At 42.1% G+C, this 21,087-nt stretch overlaps 1 protein-coding gene across 1 annotated transcript; it reads left to right on the top strand.

The window, feature by feature from the left end:
• Positions 1–4,742: 4,742 nt before the first annotated feature.
• slc2a3b (solute carrier family 2 member 3b) lies at positions 4,743–19,331 on the top strand. The gene is made up of 11 exons (XM_079737682.1): positions 4,743–4,952; positions 5,248–5,357; positions 7,728–7,832; positions 9,161–9,321; positions 9,585–9,825; positions 10,163–10,325; positions 10,796–10,983; positions 11,955–12,059; positions 14,440–14,541; positions 14,737–14,940; positions 15,309–19,331. The coding sequence occupies exons 2-11, from the start codon at positions 5,334–5,336 to the stop codon at positions 15,573–15,575; spliced, it is 1,560 nt and encodes a 519-aa protein (XP_079593808.1). The 5' UTR covers positions 4,743–4,952; positions 5,248–5,333; the 3' UTR covers positions 15,576–19,331.
• Positions 19,332–21,087: the final 1,756 nt, after the last annotated feature.

The raw sequence follows: 21,087 nt of genomic DNA, 5'->3' as shown, positions 1-21,087 counted from the left end.
AAAGTTCAGTGATTGAAACAAATAAAAGCCTGTGCTTTTAAAGTTTTACGGTAGGCCTACCACTGTCATGCACCTACCCAATGTCAAGTGGACCGGGTTGAATTCACTGCGGGTCTCTCTTCTTACTGTCCTTCTCAACACTCTCTGATCTATCTCAAAGGCTGGTAGCACGAAATCAAGGGATATTTAGAATAGAAAAAAATATGAGATTAATCGCGAGTTAACCAGGCCATTAATGTGAATAATCGCGATTAAATATTTTAATCGCTTGACAGCACTAATATATATATATATATATGGTCATTTCACGGATCCCTGTGAGACAAGGTTGACTCTGTCGTTAAAACAGGGATCTGTGTGTGTTCCACGGAATATGAGTGCCATTGACTTGCATTGGAGCCAATTCCATTGGAAATCACCGACAATTTAAGTGATTCTGTGAGGCCAGCACAGATTTGGAGATAAGCGCCCGTGGTCTACTTGGTCGTTGAGACAGGGATCTGTGTGTGCGCCATGGAATATGAGTGTCGTTAACTTGCATTGGAGCAAAATCCGTGGCCATATCACGGAAATTGGAGTGTTTCCGTGAGGATGCCACGGATTTTTAGGTTAGCGCCCGTGGTCATTTCACGGATTCCTGGTAGACCAGGTTGCATTTCAACTATTGTGGACAGTGGGATTAGGAATCAGATCCCCAGTCACTGCACTGCATCAGACACCAAAGAACCAAATATATTAAATCCGTCCGTTTCATTTGTGTCATTCAATGGCCCTGAACACATGCTTGTTGCGGGCTAAAACTATCAAATATAAAAATGGGCCATGGTTGAGCATGTGCATGCATGCCTTGTTATCTCGTTGGCTGGCTGACAAATACGCATTGGTGGTGGCAGGAAGCCTGTCTGTATCTCTGCGGATGTTGGAATATTTAGTTACAACATCCGCAGAGAGCCGAACTGAATGTCGTGATAGGATGGATGTGTTAAGTTTCTAAATTCTCCAAATCTTATGATTTTGTGAATTTGAATAAGCCTACAATATATCTTTAATTACTTTTATTGGTGGGGTATTGTGGGAGCTTTGGGCTACCCGATCAAGGAAAGGAAGTCTAGCTTCTGGTCCACGGTGAGTTTGTCTAGCACAGGGGTCGGCAACCCTAGGCACGAGTGCCACCACTGGCACGGGGCAGCATAATCATAAGCACACTGGAAAAAAATAAAAAATATTATTATTATTATTATAAAAAAAAAATTCACAGCACAATGCGGCAGCATAATCATTGCTAGCATTTTTTTTTGCACTTTATTCTGTTTTGGGCATTTCCTCCCAGTGCAAATATATTTAAATCAGTTACAGAAAGCAGTGTTCTGAAATGGGATCAATTAATAGTTTTTAAACCGATGTTGTGAGTAAAAGAGAAGAAAATATTTAAAATATTGTTGCAAGTGGCCTGTATGCATCGCCTTCACATGGTTTTGCAAAGCTGTACATGTCTTAAAGATATTGATGTGGATAGTTCCAACATTCTCATATATTCTCGTTTTTTACTTTTCTCACAGTGCAAATATGTTTTTGAATGTTTCTGATATGTAATTATAATTTGTAAGCCCATGTTGCAACAACCCAAAAAACATTTAAAATGTTGATGCATGATTGTGGAATATATGGAAATAGTACAATTCCAGGTCTTCTGGAAATGTTTTTGGTCGCTGTGTCATAATTCAGCTTAATCTTTCAATATATATTGTTGCTTAAAGCACACTCATTAACGAGAAAATGTCAAACTGGCACTGCATGTTGAAAAGGTTGCTGACCCCTGGTCTAGCAGCAAGGCCAGTCGATCCTTGATGGACAAGGGCCCACTTCAAGATTTTATGTTTCTTGGAGATGTACATCTATAGCGTGATTTAGTACAATAAATTAGCTCCATTGATGTTGCTATGGTGACATGTATCTATAAACTGAAACACACAAACGTTTTTATCCAGTTCAATAAAGTCTGGCGTTTCCCCCAACTTTCAACTTTGCACTGTTTTTGTATACATTGTTGAAATTGTTTTGCCCATGTTATACTTCACTCTATCCACAGGGAGGAAGTGTTTAAAGGCAACGTAAACTTTTATACTGCCGTTGGAATAGTTACATTGTTAAACGTGTGGTGGCGTGAGCCATAAAACCACATTTGCATGGTGAAGATAACGTGAGTCATCCAAGGCACTTTGCCTTGGAAGTGTAAAACATTTCTTTATGTTTTTTTGTTTTTTTAATGTTAAGCCATGTATTTGGCTTAAGTTGTCAGGCCTGTTGGGATATTTCTTTCTTCATTAGGCTGGTCTTGGGTAAAGGAACGTCTGTCAAATGTCACAATGTTGTCGTGACGGCCTTGTGTAAGTAGATTGCAGTAGTGATACAAACGTTTCAGCTATTGTGGACAGTGGGACGAGTATCAGATCCCCAGTCACTGCACATCAGAAACCAAGGAGCGCTAAGAAGTAAATCAGAATTTGTTATTTGTCAGAGGGCCTAAACTCATGCCTGTTGCGGGATGAAGCTATCAAATAAAAAAGGGGGACATTGTTGGGCATGTGCATACATGCCTTGTTATCTGCTTGGCTGGCTGTCACATGGTTGGTGGCAGCCTTGGCAGGAAATCTCGGCATCTCTGCAGATGTTGCCCGAGGTAGTTGCTTCTGCATAGCCAAACTGAATGTCATGATAGGAGCACACATGGTATTTTTTATCATACATTTAATAAACTGTTTCCTCATAATTTCACACATTCTATGAATTTGAATAATCAGACAATAGGTTGTTGTTGTTGTTGTTGTTGTTGTTGTTGTTGTTAAAGGTGGGGTAAGGTGTAAGCTGGGGTCTTAATGCTTTGGTTGCTTATTGCTTCATATTTCCGTCGAACAGGACAGGAAGTTCATTTTCTGGTCCACATTGTGTTCGTGCTGTCTGGCAGCAAGAACAGTAAATCCTTGAAGGTAAACATAGGGTTGGATATCTCTTTTCATTCTGTTTGATTCTCTTTCTTTTGAAAAGCTGAAGCAAAATGGAAAGTTGAGGCAAGATGTTGTGAAGTGCACTACTGCATTGAAGGGCCCTAATTTGGTAGCCCTATTTATGTCTATATTAATTGGCCATTCAATTTTTTAAATAAATTGGAAACCAAAAAGTTTTGGTTTCCAATTTATTTGTCCGGGGTGGCCTGTGGAGTCCAAGTGCCTCCAAAATGTCATCGTCTGTGACAGCATCGAGCAGCCAGGTGTAGCCAAGTGTCAAGCAACAGTCATCTTAAAGTTTGATTTTTGACAGATTTAGCCTGCGAATTAATCTGTTTAACCAATCATCATGCAACTTTGTTGAAGTCGATATGGACACTATACATGTAGGACATGGCGGAGGTAACAGCCTATTTATGTTTTAAAACAGTCCTATTACTGCCTACATTCATAGACCTTTAATTATCACTATCTGCACTATAACGTCACAGTGTCTGTGTGGATGTGTGGGAGCTCCGTTCTGCCAGCGGTTGAAGTTGATGGCACATGTCAGAGAAGCAGGGGTGAGGCTAGCCCATTTTTAGGGGTGCTGAAGCACCCCTAAAAAGGGGCTCAGCACCCCTAAAACTTGGGAGTAAGAAATGTTATTCTAAAAATTATATTTGTTCGTCTTTGAAATTGTTAAATAATGTCCAAAACATAAAATCTTTTGAGTTAGTTGAACCAATGTTATGAAGTTAAAAATTATGAAGTTATTTTTCAATAGAAATATTTTTTGTTTTTGTGTGAAAAAAGGGTGGGTGGTGTGGCAGTGGGGCTCATTGAGTGCTCAGCACCTCTAAAGCTCTGACCCTAGAATCGCCCCTGCAGAGAAGGTTGAGCTTTTTTTGAGTTAATTAAAAACATGTTCTCTCTAGAGCAGTTTGTTGGTCTGGGATACTGTAGTAACATGGCAGTACAACATGGCGGCCCCGGAGAGGACCCGCTCCCCATCCAGATATAAAGGGCTCATTCTGAGGGAACAAAAACCCAAAGATTCAAATTTTCATGGGATAATTCGCTAATTAAGAAAAACATATGAATATTATATTCCATTTCTGCCAAGTCCGTTCCGCTAAATTCTACACACTACGCCTTTAACCCACTTTCTATCTGTGTCCTGTTACCTGCTGTATTGCGCGATTGTATCATGGGTTGTATTGGAGATGAACATCATTGAAATATCCCCAATGTTTTCCTGGGATTCGGCAGGGAGATTCTTTTTATGTAAAAGGCGACTTTTAAGTCATGTTTTTTATATCATGTTTTGTATAATTTTATATCAAATATTTTATATTTCAAAATAGCCTACAGCAGAAATTTGTATATTTTTCAATACGTTCAATTCAAGACACGGATTTAGGTAAACTATGGGGATTTGAAATAGTTGGTCCTGGCCCAGTAACTCTCTCATTTGTTCGCCACCCACTGAGCCAGTCTTATGATTTCTGCATGACCGGGCTTTGTTTCTGAGCTCCGCGCTCGCTGCCTTTTGTTCTCGTGCCCCCGGTGGGTAGCACGAGAGGCCGGCAGCCCTCCACAGAGACCCCTTTCACGAGCGGTGTACTGCACGCTCCGACGAGCACGCCCCCTTTAAACCATGCGTGTATAAATGTGCACTACCGATAGCTTACCGACGTTACGAAAATCACTATGACCCCATCATCATCATTTCCATAACATGTTTAGAATGCACCCTTTACGCACAGGAAGGGCGCATCCAAAAAAAAATGATGACTAATTACGCTAAGTGTGTCGTCAGGGCACGAAGACGTGCGGATACACTTGTGCCAAGCACTATTTAACCAGGTCATCACCGGAGTGGTCTAGTCTACGAGGAGTATACCATTTGGATAAGACATAGTAACTGGATTCATATAGTCTCAAGAGGTTGGCTCCGATATTGCGGTAAATAAACATTTACTTTCATTCATAAAATAGATTAATATAGAAACATTTATGGCATTGTTGGGTGGGGGAAGTGATTTTTGTATTTTATATCTTGACTCAGAAACTGTATTTAAATTCTTACCATGTTACATGTTCACAGTAACTCACAAGTGTGTTAAATCAAGACTAAAACTTAAAGTGTTGAACCGACTACAAAATAATGACAAATGAAGATTCAAGTAGTGTAAATCTGATCAGGGTATGGGTTATTAAACATTTATTCCCACATTTCTCTGTGTTCGCTCACTTCCAGGTTGTGTAAGGATTCTGTTTGAACACAGTCAGTTGCTGGCTCATATCTTCAGGTGGTGCAGTTAAGAATTCAGCACGAGACCAGACATGGAGCGTATGCATGATGAGAAGGTAAATAGCTACTTTAAAATCATCCTCATGATACATTTCTAGCTCAACAGTTGCAAAGACCTAACTCTGCAATACATTTGAATAAAGTGTTTTCAATTACAGAAGTCCTACAGTTTTTGTTATTGAAAACTGAAGTATACACATTATTGTTTATAAATTGTAATTAGTCCCTTGAGAGGTCTATCCTATTCAAAGGGTTTCCCTACACATTTTTTGTGTATATTGTCTTATTATTTTGCCTTGGAAGCTTCTGAAGAATAAGTATGGGTCTTTTTTTTCATCTCCTGCCGTTATGCTCAGTATAACTCTGTACTTTTCCTCTCTGACATGAGATACCCCTGTGGTGTAGTCATGAGAACAATTCAAGACATGATTGTGAGGGCGTGTTTGGTTGAGTAAGGGTAGCGTGTCTAAACTTGACCACGTTTGACTGTAAGGTTCTGCTTATTGTGAGAAGAGATGAAGACATTTGGGGTAACTATAAGATTTGGCAAGGGGAATTGGTAAGAGGAATGAGGCTTAACCAGGTTGTAATATTATGAGCTGAAATTAATATGCTTGAGGTGAGAACACAGAAGGCAGTGTAGTAGAGATTTGAAGGATAAGCATTGTGCAGCAAGAGCTAGATTTAAACATGTATCACTAGCCGTTGAGGAGTGTATATGGTGGTTTAAATGGTTATGAAATAGCAGGCTGCCTGCTCTCGGGGGTTGATCTTTCAGTCTATGTGGAAATTGGCAAACACATTTCCACAGTCCTAAATGCATTTCTCCATTAAAGGGGAAATGCTCCGTTTACATAGTCTGTTAAACCTGCACAACCTCACTTTCTCACTGCAACCATGACTATAATTCAAAGTTATTTTAACTGTGTTTTAACAAGTGTCTCACAATGTCTGTTAGTAATTCAGGGGGTAATGTGGAGTTTAGCAGGGTTCATATACTCTATACTTCATCATCAACAAACAAACAAAATGTAAGAACTTATGGGCTAACAATGTATCCCATAAGGTAAGATGAGCTACATTGTTAATGTACCCCCCCTCTCCCTTACGCTGCACCACACTCCTGTTGCATCAGCAGTGATTATCAGTGTAGTGTGATAAACACACAGGCTATACTCTATTATTCTGTTCGGCCAAGGCCAGCGTGTTCTTCTGAGAGACGAACTGCATCTTACAACTATCTGTCTGTGTCACCACCAGGAAGCACATGCTCTCTTATCAAACCGCCCCGATGTGGTCAGGCCAGTCTACTCCAGCACCTCTACTGGCGCTGGGCTGGGCACACTCTATTGCTGCTGCTGGGTTTGCCTTAATTACCAAGTTCTATGATGCCAAGGCTTGAATTTGCAAAATATTTCTGAAGTCATTATTTTGGGTGGATGCTTTCATATAGAAGGTATGCAATGTATTGACATCCAAATGACAGTAGCAAACTTAAGGAGTGTGGTAGAGGGAACATGGAGTGCCTTGAGAGGAGGAGGCTGTGTTTACCTCGCACCGTGGCTCCAGAGTGCACATCAGTTCCTTTGACCGTTCTGGGCACGTTCAGTAACTATTAGGAGTTCTGACATTAGTTTTGATAGCACTACAGTCTAAGATCTTTTAGATCAGGTTGTTACATTCAGAATTATATTTTGCACACTTGTTGCCCTTTACCAATGGATTGTACCAAGATGTGTAGATATTCAAAACATTTATTTATTCATCATTTATTTTCTCCTTTTAAAAAACATATGACAAATGAAAAAACAAATCTGAGGTCCATTAGCAATGTAGATAATCAGGGCAAAAATGTAAATTGGAAACCAAAGGAACACTAGCTTTCTGTGTTGTAACACCAGGCTTCTGCACCAGGGCAATGAGGCCACAGCAGTAGCCGGCCAAATAAATGGTGGCAGAGGCGGCAGACTCAGAAAGGCTTATTGTTGTCCTGAAACAACCTGCCGTAAACAACAACAACCACAGCTTTGTTTGCTGACAGAGGAACTGACCGTGTCCCCCTGTTCACAAAGAGGAAACAATTGTACACATGCCCGCTCCCTCCAGACGTACACTCCCTAGGATATGTTTAGCATCCTGGCCTTCCTTCCTCCTAGACTCACACCAGTGGTGTCCAAGTGGTGGGTCGCGGCCCGTGAGGGTGTTCCGGCAGGGGACCAACTGGGAAAAAAAACTTTTTTGATACACAGAGAATTGTATATTGAAACACTTTTTAACATGGTAATGAGAATGCATTACTTATTTTACTGCACAAAATCTTTGGAGTGATACTGGGGTCAGCAGTTCCTCCACAGGTGGGTTTTGACAAGAGCCTGAGTATGGGCTCCTGATTCACACTGTGTCTCTGTGTCCTCCACTGTCCACAGCCCAAGAAGAAGGTGACCTGCTACCTCCTCTACTGCGTGTCCACAGCCGTTATTGGATCACTGCAGTTTGGTTACAACACCGGAGTCATCAACGCACCCGAGCAGGTGTGTGTGTGTGTGTATGTATGTGTGTTTGTTTGCATGTGTGTGCATGGCCTAGTCACTAGTGTGTGCATGTGTATTACACATTGTCTTATACAATTTCAACACAGCAGAGGTAGTCACTTATTTAATACCACTACTGAAATATTAAATCCTCTTTGATTTCCTCAGTTCTTTAAATACTTGTCTGGTCTTCAAGTTTTCCACTACCGCATGAGTCTCATATACAAACAGGTAGTTGGCATTCATGAAAATGATCCACTTGATTCTACTACCCCCTTATGGATGTGTACAGAACATCCCAACGTCTCTCCCCTTTACTCTTTAAATCGCCCAGTGTAGGGCGTATTAAAGTGGTTATATTCAAGGTACTATGGACACATTACTATTTACAATTACTATTGTTTGTTTAACATTAACTCAATATATAGTATATATTTTTATTTAGCATATATATAATATTTTATATTATGACATATATATTAACATGTTATTAATGAACCATTAGTGGTTACGCCGTTTCTCATTGAAGCCTTCAGTCTGTAGACATCAGTGGTTCAATCCCAGAACCTTTCATCTGGGAGTCAAACATCCTAACCACTAAGAATACTTTCTATGATAATAAAGTCATTAGTATTTATTAGGGCTGTCAAACGTTTTTTTTATCGCGATTAATCACATAGTATTGGTGAGTTAACTCGTGATTAATCACTTTTTAAAATTCTATTTGAAATCAACTCCAATTGAAGTTAAAAGAGATTATCAAATGGAATGACTCATTATAATTCATAGCAAATGTTCTTAATAAGCCAAAACTAGACAGTATATTCAGTGTGGGTTGAATATAAAAAATACGGAACACCTAAGATCTGGGAATTGTAAACAGGGAGTTAATTAGTACAATTGTAAGCCAACAGTTACTACAAGTGTAGTTAAATTCAAATAAATAGCACCACAGATTTGGGAATTGTAAACAGGCTGTCACTTACTGCAATTGTAATCAGGCAGTCACTTACTGCAAGTGAAATTGAATTTAAAGTAAGTGGAACAAAAAACAAATACGACTTCTGATATGAATGTTGACATTATGTTGGCAAAACAAAATCACAGTAAAAAAAAAGAATGTGGGTTAATGCGTATTTTTTATTAATCGTGTTAAAAGAAGATTGTGTTAACGTGTTATTAACGTGCTAATTTTGACAGCCCTTATATGTAGGCATAATTGTATTCATAAGTTTGTCATAAGGGATTCCGCTCCTCCTGTCAGGCTCTGACCTTTAACCTCATATGAAGACACCTAACAAACCTGTCCTGTCCTTCGCGCCTCACAGAAGCTGCGTAGGTTCTTCCAGAATGTGTCCATGGAGCGCTACGGGGAGCCCTTCAGCCCCGGGGCCAACACCATGGTGTGGAGCTTTGCGGTGGCCATCTTCAGCGTCGGAGGCATGATTGGGTCATTCTCTGTGGGAGCCGTGGTCGACAAGTTTGGCAGGTGAGGAGATGGTGGATCCTTTTAGTATAAATGGGTCATCTCCTTGCTGATGCTTGGTTTGTAACTTACATAAATACAGAGTAAAGTCGGTTTAATGCAGTGTAAATTATGTGTTATGTGCCTAACCCTAACCCTGTTATCAATAAACACCAAACCATAGCATTTTCTGTTTCAGATTATACAGTCCAACTTTCATATTGCTTAATACTCTCGCCTCAGGGACTTACCCACTATGCACCTTTGCCTTTTCTCTCGGTAACCAGGCGGAAATCGATGATGCTAGCTAACATCCTGGCCATCCTGGGCGCGGTGCTGATGGGGCTGTCCAGCCTGAGCCGCTCCTTTGAGATGGTCATCATTGGCAGGTTTATCATCGGCCTGTTCTGCGGCCTGTGCACTGGGCTAACCCCCATGTACGTGGGGGAGATTGCTCCCACCCAGCTGCGAGGGGCCTTCGGAACGCTTCACCAGCTGGGCGTGGTCATCGGCATCCTGGTAGCTCAGGTAGGTCTGACACTAAGATTAGATACATTCTTATGTCACGCTGATTGTAATGTATGTTACATGATCGAGTTAGTACGGGCCCACTGTGTATGTCCATTTTAAACAGTTACACAACGAGTTGCTTTAATTGACTTTCACAAAGGATCGGGTTCTGCACTTACATATAAAGAGATATATATATATATATATATATATATATATATATATATATACTGTATAAATAATCATCAACCTGACATTCCGGCATAGTTCAATAAATAATCTCCTAAATAAATGGAGATGGACAGAGACTCTACCTTCCACAGCTCTTGTGACCCCCACCTCCCTGTGTGTCCAGATCTTTGGTCTGGAGTTCCTGCTGGGCTCAGAGGCTCTGTGGCCTCTGCTGCTGGCCCTCACTGCCCTGCCAGCCATCCTGCAGACCATCATGCTGCCCTTCTGCGCCGAGAGCCCCCGCTACCTGCTCATCAGCCTCAACCAGGAGGACGAGGCCCGCAAAGGTCAGCCCCGGACCCCCACGGACCCCCACGGACCCTCTCTAGGAGGGATCAGGGTTTTAGATATACTTCAGGGATCATATCTTCTATATGTTATGTTATTCAGTGATGAGAGTGTAGCAACACCAGGGGTAGCTTGAGGACCTTCGATGAAGTTAAACCTTCAACTTACCTAAAGGGGAAAAGTCACGCTCACCAATCTATCATAAGACAATTCTATATCATATGCTAAAAAACGCCTGCAAAAACAACTCAGTTTCCACGAAAAGTCTGCATCATTGGTGAGATTTTTACCATTTTTATCTTTAACTGGCTCCAAATGTGCACTTTTTTGGAGACGATTGAAATGCAGAGATTAAATCTTGGCAGAGGCAAAACAAAACTGGAAACACCAAGAACTGTTGGCTTCCCTCGATTCAACTTTGCAAACTTTCTTCTCTGTCTCCTGCACATTATTGGTTGGCGTCCCCCAGCGCTGGTGCGTCTCCGTGGCACCGAGGACATCACAGAAGACCTCCAGGAGATGAAGGAGGAGGGGATGAAGATGGCGTTGGAGAAGAAGGTGACCATTCCGGAGCTGTTCCGCTCACCAGTGTACCGCCAGCCCCTGATCATCGCCATCATCCTGCAGCTCTCACAGCAGCTGTCCGGCATCAACGCAGTGAGTGGAGGAGGACGGGGAGGAGACCTGAGGCCAGGGAGCAGTTATACATAGTCACAGATACACATGGAAAGGATTAACAAAGTACTTGGAGGCTAACAGAAGAGCACATGCATAGATATATGTATGGTTTGGTTGATATGTATATGAATGCATAGTTTATATATATCTCTATATATATACTGATTTGCATAGGCCAGTTAGCAGAAGAGTAAATTCATAGATACATGCATATATACATTTATATATATATGTATATAAATAATTGTATATATGCATGCATCTATGCATGTATTCTTCTAGTAACTGCCCTACGCAAATAATTGTCATGTATATCTTTGACCTTGCAATCGTAGCCCTATCAGTATGCTTACCACAATATTTGGTTCAAATGACCCTTAATTGAAACCGACACACAGTCATATCAGTCATATCCTGTAATTGTTCCGCAAAAGCATTGTTCTTCTCTTTTAAACTGCAACTCCAATTTGTCATCATGACAAATAATTGTGACACGTTACTTGGCTCGTCCTCGCCCCGGAGAAAGAGTTGACTAGGAGGAGCGCAGCCTCAAAGGTTGAGGGTAAAGGAAGTGTTTCAATGATTGTGTGTTAATAAGGTCACTTTCGCTGGCTGACAAACGGTGTTAGCGGCAGTGGGACTGGGCCTCGCAATCAAAGTCAGGTGGCCACAGCCCGGGGGTACAGAGACGCCCATTGTTCATGCTCATCTGCCTCACTCCATCCCACAATAACAGTGACAACAGCGCACAGCCTCTGGATAAAACATATTCTGAACAATGTTCAATGGATTGTTTTACTTACGCATTGTTGATTTACAAGCTTGTAGCATACATTTCTCTATCCAAGATAACAATTTTGCAAGGTTGACAATTTACAAGCGACTCTCTCTTTTTCTCTCTCCCTCTCTCTCCCTCCCTCTCCCTCTCTCTCTCTCTCTCTCTCTCCCAGGTGTTTTATTACTCCACAGGTATATTTGAAACAGCGGGTGTAGCTGAACCCATCTACGCTACCATAGGAGCGGGCGTGGTCAACACCGTGTTCACTGTGGTCTCGGTGAGCAACGTGTTTGTTTTTGTGTCTCCAGTCAATGTGGACTCAATGTGTGTCTTGGTGGTCGTGTTTGGCCTTGTCTACACAATGCTGGATAAATGCATACCTGATTTTATTTTTTCCTCCTCAATTTTGTCTGTAAGCACGTAATCAGCAGTGAACTCGTGAACCAGTACTAGGGAACTTTTCACAGTGGGAAGACACCAATGTTCACTTCCTCTGAAAGTTACAACTCATTTTTGAATGAGTTTCTCTTTTGAATCGGTAGAATATCTCAGCAACAAAGTAAGGACCCTGGCCTAACTCTGCCATGTTCAGTTGTTGGGTTCCAGCCCAGGAAAATGGCGTTTTAAACCACTAAAAATACCCTTAATTAATCTGAAAATACTGCATTGATGTGTGAACGGGCAAAAACGTGTATTTCTGAAACAATGCTATAGAAGTTTCCAGTGTGGTTAAAGTTTGCGTGAGAGAAGCCTTTTGGTAAACATTGATCATAACCATGGGCGTCAGTTTGGTTTGAAATGTGCTGGGGACAGAGACGCATTCGGAAGTTCATTTTCAGAAGTGCTGGGTACAATAAGGATGCACTCTTTTTTCTCTCTTTATCGCCGGTGTTACACCGAATTCTGCGACCCACCGAAAAGTGTGACCCCAGGGGGCGCTGGTGCACATTTTCTGCAACATGCACGAGTTTCAAGCGTAGACAGGCATGACAAATACATAAATAAAACATAAAATCTTCTGGCACGTTTTATGAAGAAATAAAGGATCGGACATAAGCCACTATGTTCTGCTCCATGTATCCAATGTTGACAACGTGACATGACATGGCTAAGCTAACAACATAAACAAGAGGAGCTAGGAAAGGAAATTAACTGCGTGTTTAAGTTCAGAAGGGCCAAACGTGTGGCTACACACAGCACTACAAAAGTCGTTTGAATTGAAAAAGAAAAAAATATTTGTTGCACAACTGAACGCTGCATCACATCATGAGCTGTCTGTTCTCAATTCACAACACACATTCCATCAAAACTAGCCTACATCAGGTGTCTGACCAAAACTCATGCACTCCCCCCCACAATTATTCCAGAATTGAAGCAAAGCAAGAATGACCAAAAGTCACTTTATGTCAACAAGAGACTGACTCCGCCGACTATCAATTGCAAGTTAAAACAGCCGACCACTTGAGTGCAAAAGTGGTCGGCTCAGCGACACAGCGCCAGCAAATCTTAAGCAATAAATATTGCGTTTTACCTTTATTTATGTGGCAGTGGTCTGCAGATGCATCCCGTGGTGTAGCCTACCACATCCATGTACAGGTTATCGTTCTGATACTGTCCATGGTACTAGCAACCTGCTCTGGTGCTTTTTACCTATGTATTCAGGCTAAAATGACTTGATTGTCTGATGCCTCATCATCCCAGCCAAAGAGTATTGGTATTATTAGTAATGGCTACTGGCCAAATCGAAAAAATAACTTCACACAGTGTGTCTTTTCCCAATGTATTTGTTATCATTCGTAGCGTTGATCAGCAGAGAAATAGTTCGCCAAAGTCGTTGACGTCGCTTAGCAACCGAATACGCTGGGGTTGATAAGTTACCAGACTGCGGACTGATACAAGATGGCGGATGTGAATCAGAGGCAAAAAAAACAACCGCTGAACGTTAGGAAGGCCCATGCAAGTGAATGGAGCAGTCTACAGCATTGAAAAGAGCCGTGTAATAAGTAAGGGATAATGTATAGAACGCCGGTCATTATCGGGAAAATAAGCCCCGACAGGGCGAACAGGACACCGACGCGAAGCGAAGGTGTCTTGCTTCGCCCTGAAGGGGCTTATTTTCGATAATGACCGGCGACGTTCGATACATTATCCCGCTTATTACACGGCTACTTGCCAAAAGAATAACTTCACATGGTGTGTCTTTTTACAATTTATTTGTTACCAGCATTCGTAGTGTTGATCAGCAGAGAAATAGTCCGCCACAGATGTTGACGTCGCTTAGCAACCGAAGACGCTGGGGTTGAAAAGTTACCAGACTACTTGAGTGATACCAAAGACGTCATTAGAGGCAAAAAGTCCTTTTTTTTCCTTGACAGCGGTCAATTTTACTTAGCAACGGTGAATTATCAAATATAATTCACCGCCGGGAGTTGTAAAGAGCCCATGCAAGTGGTGGGTACAAAATGAATCTTGATGAAATCTGGTGGGGACGCGTCCCCAGCGTCCCCGGCGTAATCAACGCCTATGATAATAACGTAAAATAATGGAAGGAAAACACACTTTGAACCGTAAGTAGGGTTCTTAATGTACTTGGTAAACTTTGTACATGGAAATTGGTGAAGGCTGTGATGATAATAAGTGTATTATTGTGTCAACAGCTCTTCCTGGTGGAAAGGGCGGGACGAAGGACCTTACACCTGATTGGATTGGCTGGGATGGCCGTGAGCGCCCTCCTGATGACCATCTCCCTGTCTCTGGTTGTAAGTAACCACAACTCAGCAACACTTTAAAATTAAAACAATTAGGAAATGTCCCCCTTTATTCAATTCTTATTTTGTCTATTTGTGCCCCTCTCCCTAACCTATTCAAACGCACCATCCTTAACACCCCCCCCCTCCCAACCACACACACACACCTAACCACACACACAAACCCCATGCTCTCTCTGTGAGCAGAAAACCAACCAGTCGTTGAGCTACCTGGCCATCGTGGCGGTGTTTGGCTTCGTGGCCAGCTTTGAGATGGGCCCGGGCCCCATCCCCTGGTTCATCGTGGCAGAGCTCTTCTCCCAGGGCCCGCGCCCGGCTGCCATGGCCGTCTCCGGCTTCTCCAACTGGACCGCCAACTTCCTGGTCGGCCTGGGCTTCCCTAAGCTGGAGGTAATGGATTGGCTCCATGCATATACCGACTGCGATGTTATAGTCGGAATGTTAGCAACTCGCCCTTATTGCAAAGTTAATGTTGGTACCTGCTATATTGGCATAATAATTGTAGGCTTTTTTAATTAAAAGCTTAAAGCTAATATTCATCTCTCTCTCTCCTCACTCTTTTTCTGTCTCTCTCTCTCCCTCTTTCTCGCTCCCTCTCTCTCTCTGTCTATTTTCTCTCTCTCTCTCTCTCTCTCTCTCTCTCTCCCCCTCTCTCTCTCTCTCTCTCTCTCCCCCCCTCTTTCTCCCCTCTCTCTCTCTCTCTCTCTCTCTCTCTCTCTCTCTCTCTCTCTCTGTCTCTTTCTCCCTCCCTCTCCTAGGAACTGTGCGGCCCGTACGTCTTCATCATCTTCATGATCCTGCTCATCTTCTTCTTCATCTTCACCTACCTCCGCGTGCCCGAGACCAAGGGGCGGACCTTCGACGACATCGCCCAGGCCTTCGCCACCAGCGCCGCCTCTCCGCAGAACTCCTCCGAGGTGGGGCTGGGTCTGCCAGTGCCTGAGACCAAGGGCGCCACGCCCCTCTCCCCCACGGAGAAGGTTCCCATGTTCAGCCTCCCCATGGATAAGGCCGGAGCGCCTTAGGGCCGCGGGCGGGGACGGGAGGCTGCAGAGGAGGACGAGACATAGGACTAGAGTTTAAGGTGATGGAGGGCTTTCTGTTTGCACAGCGGTACGGTTCATACTTCAAGCTACCGAGTAGTCAGGATGGGGAACGGGGGGGCAGCTATAGTCTGGCGGTTCGGGGATTCGACTTCGAACCTGAAGGGGTCTGGGTTCGATGCCTGATGGCTGCAGTCTACCTGTAGGTGTCCTTGAGCAAGATGCCCTAACACCTTAGCTGCTCATTAATGACATGTTTTAAATAGAAATCCACTTTGTCACTTTGGATAAAAACTAAATAGTAAATTGTTCACAAAAGGTTTTTTTTATGATAGTAATTGCTGCAAAACATCACATTCCTTTCCACTTAGAGCATTGGTTCTCAAAGTGCGGCCCGCGGGCCAATGGCGGCCCGCAGAAACATTCCTGGTGGCCCGCAATGACATAAAAAAATGAATTAAAAAAAAGTATATATTTTTTAATTATTATATAAATATTAATTTAAACAAAAATAAATAAATATAAAGAGAAAAGTCGACTCTAGCTTTCAATTAAATCCTGTTACATTTGTTAGTTTTAATCCGACTGTACATTACTTTGAAAGGATGAACCTCAGTTTTGTGATTTGGACCTCACTTGACCTCACTCCCAGAGGTCCACGGTGCAATGTTTTTTTTCACCACTGGGATGATGACGGCGTTTCCTGCCTATATTTTTTTTCCTTTGGCGGCCCTCAGTCAAATTTGGGGTTCCTAAATGGGCCCTCAGCTGTCAAAACTTTGAGAACCCCTGACTTAGAGCATCTTAGTGGAAAGGAATCAAGAAGATTCCTTTCCATTGTGTCTGTATCTGAAACACGGGCCAGTCTTTGGAAATCAGATATTTTTATAAATAATTATTATTTATTTTTCTAGCTAAGCATCATTATTAAACAAGGACATTTTGACTGTTACTAATGTCACAATATTTGACTTATTACTGCCTAATCTTAGTTGACCTTGCAAGTGCCATTGCTCCAAGTATTTATTTAAGAGGATCAGGCTGTGTTCCATGTTCAACTCTGGTGCCAAACTGTGAGAGTGTGTGTGTGTGTGTGTGTGTGTGTGTGTGTGTGTGTGTGTGTGTGTGTGTGTGTGTGTGTGTGTGTGTGTGTGTCTGTGTGTGTGTATGTGTGTGTGTTTTGATGGTAATGGAGTAAAGGATTTGGGGCAGTGGTCTGTATTAAGGTCAAGCTAGAAAAGCCCATTAGCTTAACCTATAAAAACATAATTTGCAACCTTGTCATCCACAGAAGGGTTCGCCTAGACATTCAGTAGTCAGACGGCAAGACGTAGACAACAGAAAAGTACTCTCTTAATCTCCTTCTCTTTTCAGTCTTTAGTAGAACCACATGCCGGGGTCTTATGTAGCTCTTATCCGCATGTCATTATTTCACTTTGTGACGGCACTGACTCCCAGTGTGAGATAAAAATGGACTTTACCAACTTTATCAATCCCAGACGGCAAGTGTGGGTGTCACAGTACAGTGACACAGTTCCGTCATCGGAATAAAAACAAACAAAATAATTCCAGACAAAGTACATGCAAGGAACGACAAAAACATGACAAAACTAATCTCAGAGATAGTCGGTCGTTGTTCGATTTCTTTGTGCGCTCTGTTTGAACTCTGAGGTCTGCTGGGGAGATGCCTGTTACGTGATACAAACAGTTGTGGTAACAGTGTTTTTATTGTGTGAACTACTGCTGGTCTGCAAGGACATGGAGACTAGCACTGCCGTTGGAGAGCCTGCCTGACCAAGCCTGTTTGAGGAAATAAAACAAATACAATGTCTGGTAATAAAAGAATGACCATCTGACGCAACCGTTCCTACTGGGCGTGAAATGTGGTTCTCTATTGTGCAACACATCTTATCGGAATAGGGTATGCATTTAGTTCATGGTTAAAAATCAGGAATTCACTTGAACTAACAGTACCATGCGTTTGTTATAATTATTGAAGAAAACAAGGCAAAATAAATCAAATATGAATGCAAATCCTATCTGGACAATACAGTGCATAAGGAATTGAATTAAGAAGAAATTCTTATATATTGTTACGATTAAAAGTAAACATTTAAACTCGGTTTTTTTAAGGAACCCTTTGCAAAGTAAGAGCTACAGGACAAGTGTTAATAAAAACACTTTATGTATTTATTGCATGGACGACACAGAACTGGAGTGGTTTCGTTTGAGATGGTTATCTGTTTATTTTTAAGCGATGGATCTTGATTGTTTGCTTAAAGACAGGAGACATGCGCCTATGTCAATGTTTGTGCAGATGGGGACATTTAATTAGTCTATATTAGTGATGGATTTCATGATTCTTTCCCTTGATTCAGTTCACGTCGGTCAGTTCGCCAAGAAGAATCGTTCAGAATCGTTTGTTTGTTTGTTCGTTCAGTCACGTTTCCGGTAGCTGAGTCAGTCAGACTCAGCTCCTCCCTCGTTCTCATTCTCAAACGATCGTTCAAGTCGGTCATCAATCAACACAACATTACAACTAAGTTCCTTTCAGCTGAGGACTTTGACAAACCAAAATCAGCGGGTTTTTATGTTTAACATATCAGCAAGATAATAGACTTGATTTAGCAATGATGGAGTTTAAAAGTAAATTATGTACAGTTGTGTTTATTTGGGGCATATTTGATTTTTCTTGGGTTAAAAGTAACTTAACACTATTGTGAAGATGGCCACCCCCACTCAAGAATCGATTAAGATCCACCAAGGTGTCCCGGGTCGCGTGTGTTTTTCACGAGATTGACGAGACATTCTAATATTTTGTTAATCTGGCATGACACAGAAAATACAAAGACAGCATGCATTTACCATTTCACTGATATTTAATCGTATTATCGTACGCTCGCTCACTAAGCCCAATTGTTGTTTTTTTTCAAGAAAACGGTTGATTCCTGTCTCTCATTGGCTAAAATTTGACAAGAGCGTCCTAGACTCAGTCCTAGAACAGCATACGATTGGCTGGCTCTCGTGAGTCGTAAGGTCTCTCAGTCGGTCCCTCTTCACCACTCACAGTCAGTGAACGAACAGTGACTCAGCGACTAGTGGGTCTGGGAGGAGTCGAGTCTGAGAGCGAACGAGATGAATGAGAGAGAAGAATCAGTTTGGTTCGTTCTTGTTAAAGATTTGTTCATTCGAACTGATTCAGCCGCAAATGACCCATCACTAGTCTATATGCCTTAATTCTACATTTAGAAAGACGCACATTAAAATCTAATTTCATCACTTGCACATCCAGTATTACGGCTTATAAATATAGCACTTTGTCTGATGATTGTGAATCATTTAAGTGTGGGGTCTGCCTTTTTCCACATGTTTTTTGGGCGCTGTTGGCTGTTGTAATTAATCTTTAGTCATTGATATGACCTGCCTTTGTTTCTCATCCTTCTTGCACTCTAATACTACTGATTGTTACTACGGTGCTGTATAGGTCTCCACAACATAGACTCTGTTATGTTCATGTGTTTTTCCAATGTCTTACGCTTTCAAATATAGATTGCGGAAGAATGACAGAAATATTAATCCTGTATTATATGGTAGTAACATTTGTAACGTTTTGTAATCTATTTTTCCCAGGGGGTACCCAACATGCTTGATCAAGTTGCAATAAATCTTACAAATTTAAAGATTACATATAAATTCTTAACTGTGGGTTAATGTATGTTGAAACAATGAATAAATCAATTAAACACAAAGAACATATTTTATTGGCAGATCATTAAATCCAGCACAGAACACATACTTTGTGTCTCTGTTTTCTCCTGCAGCTGTTTTCAACTCAGAATACGAAATAGTACTGCATCTAATCGCATAAGAGCAAACTAGTGGGTGAGTGAGTTGGTGAGAGTGAGAGGTGACTGAATGAATGAGGGTGGGTATGTATAGTAATGAATAAGTGAGTCAAAGGATGAATATGGGGTTCAAGTTGAGTGACAGTGAGTGAAAGTGACTAGACAGAGTGATGGAGATGTGGGTGGGTCAGAGATGCATCCCTGGAAATCCAGATGCTGTACAGGTGACCCTCAGATATTCAGACTAAAGCCACATGAAAAGTCATGCAAATCTAAGAAGGGATTTCAATGTGAAACGCAAAATTAATACCTACTTAATAATAAATTAATACTTAATACATTGTGAGTGGGGGCTGTGATTGTTGACACATTTTTTATATATAGCATAGAAAGTATAGGTTTTGTAAAAAATGAAAATAAACAGCAACCGCGTCTTTATTTTCTATGGGAACAGTTCAGATGGATAATGGCCTGGAAGCGCTCTGGAATTGGGCCATCTTATTGTGTCAAGTCAATAGGCAACATCTCTCTGGAAGGCTCAGCCAGGCCAAGTCACTGCAGTGAACTGGGGCATGAAGAGCTATCAACAAGCTGCAGTACCCTGGAGTGCCCAAGGAGGGGCACACACACACCAGGGCAACAAAGTAGCCTTCCACATGATGCCAGCGGTGCCGAGGGTTGTGTGCGCATGTGTGTGTGTCAGTGAGTGACTGAGTTTATGTGCCTGTGTGGGCACACATTATGTAGTGGTTATGTGTGTGTGTGTGTGTGTGTGTGTGTGTGTGTGTGTGTGTGTGTGTGTGTGTGTGTGTGTGTGTGTGTGTGTGTGTGTGCGTGCGTGTGTGTGTGTGTGTGTGTGTCTGTGTGCGTGTGCGTGTGTGTGTGTGTGTGTGCATGTGTGTGTCTAGAGGCTGCCTGGCTGAGATATAGATATATGCAGGGGTAGGAGTGTGTCTCGGGGACAGAGGGGGAGGTGTTAGAAAGAGATGGAATAAAAAGAGTGAAGGATGGAAACTGTCCAGATATGTGTCTGAAATATGTTTATTTTACATTTTACAAGTTGAGGGAAGGAGTCCTCACATGCCACCGCCTCCAAAGCTCAGGCACTTAGGCTATTGTGATGTGTGAGAGAGGAAACAAGTTTTCGCCGAAGTGGGGTGCTGTGACTGCCTGCCCGCCGACATTTATGTGTTAGAAATTCAGGACGGGCTGGAGAGGGCGTTATGTGGATGTGTCTAGACAGCGCTTTTAGCGAAGTTGCAGGTTCAATTTGCCAGGTTTTTCTTTTTCCCTATCACATCTCCACTGCTCTGTGTTTCTGTTTCTCTCTCTCTCTCTCTCTCTCGCTCTCTCTCTCTCTCTCTCTCTCTCTCTCTCTCTCCCTCTCTCTCTCTTTCTCTCTTCAACTGAGTTATAGCAAAACTGTGGCTGCCTCCAGGCATAGTAATTGTATGTGATGCGTTGTTTGTTCTATGTATTCATATGTCTCTGTTTCTCTCTCTCTCTCTCTCCCACTGTCTCTCTCTACTTCTTTTCATTTTACTTCTCTTTCAGATAAAGGGAGCAAATAGACTCCGCCTGCTGGCCCTCCTCTTTTTTCTATCACACACACTCATTCCCTCTCTCTCTCTCTCTCTCTCCCTCCGTCT

Source organism: Pollachius pollachius (assembly GCF_949987615.1).
Source record: "Pollachius pollachius genome assembly, chromosome: 1".
Taxonomy (NCBI): domain Eukaryota; kingdom Metazoa; phylum Chordata; class Actinopteri; order Gadiformes; family Gadidae; genus Pollachius; species Pollachius pollachius.
This window is presented reverse-complemented; position numbering and strand designations above follow the sequence as displayed.